Source organism: Lepus europaeus, chromosome 13 (assembly GCF_033115175.1).
Source record: "Lepus europaeus isolate LE1 chromosome 13, mLepTim1.pri, whole genome shotgun sequence".
NCBI lineage: Eukaryota > Metazoa > Chordata > Mammalia > Lagomorpha > Leporidae > Lepus > Lepus europaeus.
In genome coordinates, this window is record NC_084839.1 from 51,658,400 (window position 1) to 51,668,363 (window position 9,964).

Here is a 9,964-nt window from a genome sequence, read left to right on the forward strand (position 1 = left end):
TTCTGGGCTCCTGGCTTCAGCCTGACCTAGACTTCTCTATTTTGGGCATTTAGAGTGAACCAGGGGATAGAGGATCTCTATCTTTCCAGTAAAATTTAAATAAATATATAAAAAATTTAAAAAGAATATAGTGAAGAACCGGTCTGTTTTCCAGCTATCTGGTAATAACTACTTAACACATACTACAGAGAAAGTTTTCAGTTAAAAAATTTAAACATACTCAGATACAGAAACAAGTTCTTCTCAGGTTCTTACAATTTCTATAATTTAACTAAACATGAGTCACACTGAGAATCACTATGGATTGCTATAGAAGACATCAGTGAGGCTATCGCAAAACAATCTCAACATGTTGGACGTTATCAGGAAAGCTACTGGAAATCAAATGAAAGCCTTGTGTATCTAATATCAAACAAAACTATGGAACATGACATGTAACTCCTACTACCTTCCCTTGCAAGGGTGGGGAACATTTGGCCTGCCGACCATATAAGGTCCATGAAATCGACTGATTTGGCCCTGCCAAGGCAACCAAAGGTGGTGTTTGAAATTTAATAAATGTATAGCAGGCTCATTTTTAAGTTGATAATTTTGTACGGCCCATGAATGATATTATAAAAATCCAAATGGCCCTGGGCAGAAAAAAGGTTCCCCACTCCTGCCTTAGGGGGAACATAACACTGGTGGAAAAATATCCAATAAAGTTTAAATTAAAATAAATAAGAGGACAAAGAGAAAACAAAATAAGTAGGAGATACACTAAAAAGTAAAACAAACTTCAGTTTTACAATACTAAAGCTATAGAGTTCCCAAAACTTTGAAAATTAATTAAAATTATAGAATGTCATCATTCATTCCTTCAATGTTTATTAAAAATGTACAACATGCCAAGTCCTATGCTAAATGATAGTGATTCATGCCAGGTGCTATGCAAGGTTTGGGTAATATGAAGACAAACTCTAGCCTTTAGAGTTAACTAAATTTAGAGCAGCTGCTACTTTGCAAAAGGTACTATGAGATCAGCAGAGAGAAAACAATTAACTGCAAAGGATGAGTAGAAATTTGCTCATCAAATATTTAAGAGGGAAAGGCACTATAAGAGAAAATCATCGTGACTAATTTGAAGAAATATAAATAGGGGTATATGGTATAGCATAGGATAATAATAACAGCATCAGCACTGAGGATACAGTCCTCAACAAAACTGAATATAGACACTTTACCTATCTTAGTAGAGATTAAGTCTAGTCCTCCCCACCTTGGAAACATCTTCATTTCAATGTTATAGTTAAAAATGTGGGAATGGAGATTTGGAGATGTTAAGTACAGTGTTTAAGTCCACAAACTAATAAGTAGCACAGCCAGAACTGGATTCAAGTTTGACTGTAGGTCCCAATGCATTCCATTTTACCACAGATCTCTCCATTAGTCATTAATTCAACAGAAGTATGTTAAGAACCTACTGTTTCCCAAGTACTCTTTTAGGAATTCAGATAAGAAAATAAATAGTCCCTAGCTTCAAGAAACTTATAACTAGTCAATACAGTCAAGCAAACCAAAAATTGCAATAGTAAGATACTATCACTAAAGTACATACAGGGTCCTAATAGAGACACAAGGAGGAGTATGTAGCCTAGGATAATCTGAGAAATGACAGAGGAGTAGTAAAAGTAAATAGCAATCAGTTAAAGCAAAAAATAGTGAGGAGGTAGAAAAGGATTATAAGGGGGCAGGCAGAGGCCGGCGCTGTGGCGTAGCAGGTAAAGTTGCCACCTGCAGTGCAGCCATCCCATCTGGGTGCCAGTTCAAGACCCAGATGTTCCACTTTCAATCCAGCTCTCTGCTATGGCCAGGGAAAGCAGCAGAAGATGGTGCAAGTCCTTGGGCTCCCGCACCCACGAGGGAGACCTGGAAGAAGCTCCTGGCTCCTGGCTTCAGATCTGCACAGCTCTGGCCGTTGTGGCCAACTGGGGAGTGAACCAACAGATGGAAGACCACTCTCACTCTCTCTCTGCCTCTACTACTCTATGTAACTCTGCCTTTCAAATAAATACATAAATATTTTTAAAAGGGGGGGGCAGGTGATGTGGAGTAGGGGGTGAAGCCACTGCCTACAGTGCTGGCATCTCATATGGGCGCCAGTTCAAGCCCCATTTACTATGGCCTGGGAAAGCAGAGAAGATGGCCCAAATCCTTGGGCCCCTACACCCGTGTGGGAGACCTGGAGAAAGCTCCTGGCTCCTGACTTCTGATTGGCCTAGCTCCAGCTGTTGCAGCCATTTAGGAAGTGAACTAGTGGATGGAATAACTCTCCCTGCCTCTCTGTAACTCTGCTTTTCAAATAAATAAATCTTTAAAAAAGAAAGAAAAGGATTATTTCTTTCTTTCTTTTTTTTTTTTTTTTTTTTGACAGGCAGAGTGGATAGTGAGAGAGACAGAGAAAAAGGTCATCCTTTGCCGTTGGTTCACCCTCCAATGGCCGCAGCGGCCGGCGCGCTGCGGCTGGCGCACCGCGCTGATCCGAAGCCAGGAGCCAGGTGCTTCTCCTGGTCTCCCATGGGGTGCAGGGCCCAAGCACTTGGGCCATCCTCCACTGCACTCCTGGGCCATAGCAGAGAGCTGGCCTGGAAGAGGAGCAACCAGGACAGAATCCAGCGCCCCGACCGGGACTAGAACCTGGGGTGCCGGCGCCGCAGGCGGAGGATTAGCCTATTGAGCCGTGGCGCCGGCAGAAAGAAAAGGCTTACTAAGGAAGGAAAGTATAGAAAAGCAGACACACATATGAGAACACAGCTTGTCTTTGAGAACTGTAGGTTTGCTCAATCTCGGGCCACGTACTGAGGAGTAACAAACTGGAGAGATGGCAGTAGCCACATTTGAGGAAGAGTACTTGGCCCATTTAAAACAATGCTTGAGACACATGCATCCACATCAGAATGCCTGGGTTTGAGTTCCAGCTCTGGTCTCACTTCCAGCTTCCTCTATATACCCTTGAAGGGAGTGAGTCATAACTCATGTACTCAGGTCCCAGTTACCCACATTGAAGACCCAGATTGAGTTCTGGGCCCCTGGCTTCAGCTTGACCCAGCACTGGCTACTGTGGGTATTTGGGTAGTGAGACCTCTGCTGTCTCTGTCTTCCAAATAAATAAAAGAAATAAAAATGTAAAAAGAAATCTGAACATTTAAGTAATGTGATTTGACAAAAGTTTTGCTGTACGGCATAGGTTAAGTCACTGCTTAGTATAACGACATTCCATATTGTAGTACAGGTTTAAGTCTTGGCTGCTCCACTTCAGATGCAGCTCCCTGCTAATATGCCTGGGAAAGCAGTAGCTGAGGGCCCAAGTACTTGAGCCCCTGCCATCCACATGCAAGATCTGGACAGAGTTCCAGGCTCCTGGATTTGGCCTAGCCCAGCACCAGCCACCATGGCTATTTGGGGAACAGCAGATCAAAGATCTGTCTGTCTCTCCCTCTCTCTCTGTAACTTTGCCTTTCAAATAAATAAATACATCTTCAAAAAAAATCAAGGACCAGCACTGTGGCATAAAGCTGTTGCCTGCAGCATCAGCATCTCATATGGGCACCGGTTCCAGTCCCAGCTGCTCCACTTCTGATCCATCTCCCCTCTGCTGATGCGCCTGGGAAATGCAGCAAAAGCCAGCACAAGTACTTGGGTCCCTGCACCCACGTGTGAGATTGGGAAGAAGCTCCTGGTTTCCAGCTTCTGTTCAGCCCAGCTCCAACCGTTGCAGCCAACTGGGGAGTGAACCAGTGCATGGAAGACCTCTCTCTTTCTCTCTAACTCTGCCTTTCAAATAAAATCTTTTTAAAAACTAGTAATTTCAAAATTAGCAAAATATAACTTTTAAAACAATGTATATTTTGTTGTCCTGAAAGTTAAATAATTCATTAAAATAAATTTGCGATGTTATTTTAGCAAATTTTTCTTGAAAAAAAGCAAAAGCATACTTCTCTTTTTCTTAAATTTCTTTTTCTTTAATTTATACAGGTCATTCAAAACAGAATTAGGACGCTGAAAACACTTTTAAAGAAACTGAGAGGTGGAACTGAAAACACAGTGGCAGATTTGAGGTTTGGAAAGGAGCTAGTCCTCCCAAAAAAACAACTCCCTGGCAACCACTATTTTGGAACACCATCATTTTCAAAACATACCTATATACAATGGAAATAAGCCAACATGTTTGTTTTTAGCACCTTGGCTAGCTACTTAAGACTCATAAAGCCCCAATTCTTTCTTTTTTTTTTTTTGGAAAAAGTATTATTTTAAAAATCCACTAAAGTGGAAAACTAATTTTACTATTTTTGTAAAGACACTTTTTAGGGGGGAGGGGCTATGCACACAAATTCAAAATTTTCTGAAACAGACATAGGGGAAAAGGTGACTCTCTACCATAATGGCTACTCCTCCTGTCATGTGTGTTTCCTAAAATAGAAGTAGTTTAATTTTTCTACCATTTCACTTAGGAAATAGTGGGATATTTCAAAAATAAAAAATAATTTCATGGGACAGCTGCCAAAAATACATTTACTAACCCTATAAATAATTAATGTCTACACTCTTCCTTTCTTAAGGAAAAAAATACAAATTTTGATAATATATACATTTCTTCAAGCGCCTAAACAAATATAACACTTTTGGAAAATGTATAGTAGTAGTATGTCTCCCTGTGGGATCAACATATAGAAACAGCACAAAAATCTCTGAGCATACAAACTCTAACTGGAACAATTATTTGTGAAATTAACATCTAACCTCTTTTAAACAGAAAACTAACTTGAAAAATAACTTCCAGTAAAACACAGAATAGCTATTTTATATGTAAAGTTCTCAAAGCAGAATAGACTTGTTCTCTACTTGTTAGCAACTATGGAATAAGGCACTAATTTCCCACATATATAAAAGATGAGAACGTCTTTCAATCACAGGTTCCAAACTACTCCTGTAATCAGATTCTATTCAAGAATAAGGCTAATTACTTTCAGCACAACTGTAATGATATTCACAGTGTGATAACCTACGCTGAAGGACCTAGAATGCATGTATGCTACAGTACCTCTAATAATAAAAATGCAGCTGTTTTTACTTCCCTAATCCAGCTACCAATATACTTTCAATATCCAATTCCCATTGCAGAAACAAACAAAAACATTTAATATAGACCCAATATTATAAATAGAAAAGACAAAGATGTGACTACTAAATCACTGGTTGTCTAGCCCTCATCAAGCCTTCAATGATGTACATTTCAAAACTAAGAACACCTTAAAATGATCTTTCAAATATGACACAAAGTCCACACAATAAATCATCTAATCAGACTAAATTATTATAGGCATTTAAGTTACATACTGCAGCAGCAGTCCTCTTCACCAATCAGAACTGTGTAAGAAATTCTAAGATGTTATTACTTCACTAGCTTCAAAAACTGAGTATAAAAATAACTATTTTTAGATATGCATCAAATGCACATAGCTTCACATTAAAGTCCTTTCCCCCCTATTAGGACACTAGATTTGCATTCTTGCCCTCTCTCTCTCTTCTTACCAGATTATCAAAGAGGACACACCGTGTGGTTTGGTTTTCAGCACTGAAGACAATAAGTGACAATACAAGGTTGGCAAAACGAAAAATGCAAAGTTTCACAATTTTAACAGGCATCATTGCTGGCTTGCGATAAATGCGCTGGGCACAGAAGATTTTCACTCCTTTCAACATCCAAATTTTTGAACCACCTGAATTTTTCTAACCCAAGAACCACATTAGGGGCGAAAACATCAAGTCTCAAGTTCACAGTACGTTATTTCTCAAAGAAAACAAGTTACCCAGAAAAAGACTTACATTTGGAGCATGACCTGGTTCAGGAATACCCCATCCACCAAAGCCACATATTCATCCAGGTGGGTCCCACTGCCCGCAGCCAGAGGTCCGAACGTTTTAACCTAGAACAGAAGGATCGTAAGGGCATGAACGCCCACCTCCATCTCTGCAGCCACAAATAACCCAGCAAAATCTACAATAAAGGGCACTCCACTTACCCAAGTGACCAAGGGGCTGGTCATGAACTGCTCCAGAAGGGGAGTAAAAATTTCGTTCTCCATTTTACAGATTCTCTACTTTAAAAAAAAAAAAAAAAAGGGAACTACCACAAAAATACGCCTAGGGAATTGGTCACGAAACGTTGAAGTAGAAATCAATGAAAGTCCATTTTGGCAAGCGAGGAAAACCCCATCGAGGAGGGGGGGAAACTCTCCCCCCTCCAAAGACACCCCAGAGGCAAACGAGCAGAAATCCCGAGCAGCGGCTTCGACAGCCCCCACGAGCAGCAGCCGGCGCTGGAAATGTCGGTACCGGGCAAGGAGGGGCAGAGAAAAGGCATCTGGAGGAGGAGGAAGGGGAAAGAGGGCTGCAGCAGCGAGACAAAAAGCCCGTCAAGGTTGCCCGGCTCCTGGAGGAGCCAAGCGAGCGGAACTGCCCCCAATGAATTGATCCCAACGTGGGCTAAATCAAACACCACGTTAGACACCACCTTAAGGGCTCCGAGGGGCCGCCAGGCTCGACCTCCGCGTTTCCCCTCTACACGTTCCACCCACCGGTGGGCATGGAGCCGCTTCGACCCGCGAAGCCTCCCCGCTCTGCAGCCCCTCACCACCGACAGGCAGGGCTCGCCCCTTCCCCCCGAGCAGACACCATTCCTCCGCCGCCCTCACGCCTCGCCTCCAGCCCCCTTCCCCTCCCGGGGGATGGGGGCTTGAATGTGCGTCTCTAAACCTCCGGCCGCCTGAGCCCCGCCAGCCTCTTCGGAGCGCCTCTGGGAAGCCCTGGCACAAAATCACCGCCGAGCTCCAGCCTCCTCCTCCGCCCTCTCTGGAGGAGCCGGAGTAACGGCCTCAGAACCGCAGTGCCGCATCACACCCCACTACTCGCGGCCCAACCAGCGCAGCCAGGCCGCCGTCAAGAGGACGCGCCGCTCCCTCCGCGCCGATATCCTTCCGCCGACTCCCCGCCCCTCCCGCGCGGCTGCCTCTGGATTGTGGGAGAAGAAAACCGCTGCATGAGCGCGCTCCCGGGCGAGCGCGTTCCCGGGCTGGCCCCGCCGCCGCCCAGATTCTGAGACGGGCGCGGGCGCGGGGGCGCGCTCGCTGCAGCTGCTGCGGTGGCCGGCGCCTTGCTAGCGCCCAGGATGGTTGCCAGGGCCTGGGGGGCGGGGATGGCGAAGGCAAAGGAAAGGGGTCTGTCTGCTCGCTCGCTCGCTCGTGCCTAATTATGGTTTATTTCCTCCCCGAGTGCCTTCTTTGATGTGTGAAGGAAGGGGAACGAAATTCTCTTTTAAACATGAGGGATGCAGACAGCCTTTTTCGGACAGTTTGGTTTGATCTCTTCAGCATGCTTGCTCCCCAACAGAATGGAATGGGAAAACTGACTGCAGCGAAGGGCAAAGGGACGCGAGCCACAAGTTAGTTCTTTTTTTCTTCTCCTTTTCCTTTTTTTTTTTTTTTTTTTTTTTTTTTAGCATCCAGCCCTCTAAAGCATGGAATGCAAGTGAAATGTGGTAGGATTTTTAAACAACCAAATCTATCTTTCAGCATGTTGCTATTCCCTGACAAGAGCAAACGTGATTTAGACATTTTTTTTTTTTTTGACGATTTGGCCATTGAAAAAAATCCAAACAAATCAAGAGCTATAAAGAGGAAACATTTGGAAGTCATCCAACTTGGGCGACAAATAAACAGATCACATATTTACTATAAATCTCTATGCTATGCACGGCTGGAACCATCAAAATAATTTTAACAGTTCCCTAGCAAAATCAAATGTTACTCCTCATTTCAAAGAGAAATTAAGATCTTTTTCTTGAGATTAAAATGGGCATGTAAAACACATTTTTTTGAGAAAGTATAGTTTGACAATGTATGCTATGTTTGCACTTACATAAACATCTACTTTGAATACTTGCATGCTATTTTAAATTAGCAGTGAGAATGTTTTTGTCATAGCACTGAATTAAGAAACAGCACAGTTTCTTAATTAGGTAGTTGAGAGCCTGGGCTCTGGAGTTTTCCTGCATGGTTCCAATGCTCACTAGCTCTGTGAGACTACGCAAGTTACTAAGCTGCTCTGTGCTTCACTTTCTTTATATGTAAAGCAGTTCAATGAAATGGCAGCTCATAAAAATATTTTATAAGTGTTGTTGATGTTGTCTTCATCATTATTGCCCCTAAAATTAAGAATCTTTGGGAGGAAACTTCAAACGCAAGCTCTCCTACTTCAATTACATGAGAAAGGATCTTGCTTTGGGAAACAGAAGTACATGTCCTTATCAAATGATCTTAATTACAATTAGCATGTTTTCATGTGACATTTTTAGGTGGTAACAGAGTAGAACTTCGCATGGCCCTGGCCAGTACACAAGCCTGGTGTCATCCCAGTGGCTCATAATCTTTTCCTTTTGTTCTTGATGACTCTCTCTTAATCACAGTTCTTCCTATGGTGAGTGGAATGCAACTAGAAGGAAGCATTGCTTTTAGTACCCAGTGTCTGACATGTCTGCTTTTCTTTGTAATCCTCCAGAAGCTTGACAAAACGACATGGAAGTTTCCATGCCTATGCAGGAGTTTTTCCCAAGACAGAGCCACCTACCTCATTCACAGATGAAAACCCACAAAGTACTAACAGAAAGTGCAGATGGTGATGGTGACTGAAGGGTTAGCACAGGAGTTGGATATTAAGACAGCATTGTTTATCCAATATACATTTAGTACCCAGCCATAGAAATCTGGATTCCCCTCTACAGCCAGATGGCCCAGATGCTTCCTGGTCTATCTTTAGGTTTTACACACTCACTCACACACACACACTCAACAAAGAAACATGAGGAGTTAATTGTAAAAACAGGAAACTTTAGACCAGACTGAGGTCTGGAGAAACTTACTTGAAAACCTACCAATTCACAATTCTCTAGTTTAACAGCAGTCTTGGAAATGCTTTATAATATCTCAAGAGTACAATCAGGAAACCTCTCTGTCTGGCAAAAGAGACTATACATTATACACAATTGAATGGCGTTTGAATTGCAATGTCCTATAAGATGAAATTCAAAAGTTTCCTATCCTCATTTCACTTAGGAAGATATTTCCCAAGAACGTTTCAAAGGATTTTTGCTTTGTACTTTGTAGACGTTTATTTTCCTGAAGTCATCCTTTCTTAGCACGTCAAAGCCAGAAGGAAAGGACTTTAGAAAAATCATACCCATCTGGTTAGGGTCTAGGTTATTTGCTCATCTCTCTTATAATTTGACACTAAATGGAATGGATCATGATCCCATTTAGAACTCACTAGAGAAAGAATCTCCCTTGTGTGTGATAATGAAAGCTCATCCCTGGAGGTTATCCACATATATAACACTGCCCACTTACCGAAAGCAGAAATATCTCCCTTTACCCACATCTTTCTTGATTTATAATATAAAAAGTGGCAGACTCACTAGAAGGTAGTCTCCGTTTTCGAATTTTGTAAAAAATATTTCTAAGTTAGATTAGATTGCAAAACTAATCACATTTATAACCTACTACAATAAAATATAGCAGCAGAATGGCATCATGTTTATAATATCCAAAAGGTAGAAATAATCCAAATGGCCATCTACTGGGGAATTAATAAATAAAATGTAGCATATCCATACAATGGAATACTATTTGACAGAAAGAATGAACTTCTGAGACATGAAACAACGTGGATGAACCATGAAAACATCATGCTAAGTGAAAGTCAGTCACAAAGGATACTGTGTTATATGATTTCTTGTATTTGAATATCCAAAAGAGACAGATAGGGACTGGTGCTGTGGCATAGCAGGTTAAGCCTCTGCCTGTGGTGCCAGCATCTCATATGGGCAGCAGTTCATGTCTTGACTGCTCCTCTTCTGATCCAGCTCTCTGCT

At 42.2% G+C, this 9,964-nt stretch overlaps 1 protein-coding gene across 6 annotated transcripts in view; it reads right to left on the minus strand.

Annotated features, from left to right (window-relative positions):
- The window catches only part of CCDC88A (coiled-coil domain containing 88A), a 153,841-nt gene extending 146,894 nt beyond the window's left edge, over positions 1-6,947 (minus strand). For 4 of the 6 annotated variants that reach the window (XM_062209462.1, XM_062209457.1, XM_062209461.1 and 1 more), the window contains exons 1-2: positions 6,063-6,946; positions 5,866-5,966 (exon numbers count right to left, since the gene is read on the minus strand). In XM_062209462.1, the coding sequence (XP_062065446.1) occupies positions 5,866-5,966; positions 6,063-6,125 (164 nt within the window). In that variant the 5' untranslated portion in view covers positions 6,126-6,946. Of the gene's footprint in view, positions 1-5,865; positions 5,967-6,062 lie in introns of all 6 variants that reach the window. The other 2 variants (XM_062209459.1, XM_062209460.1) reach the window with 1 other exon arrangement.
- Positions 6,948-9,964: the final 3,017 nt, after the last annotated feature.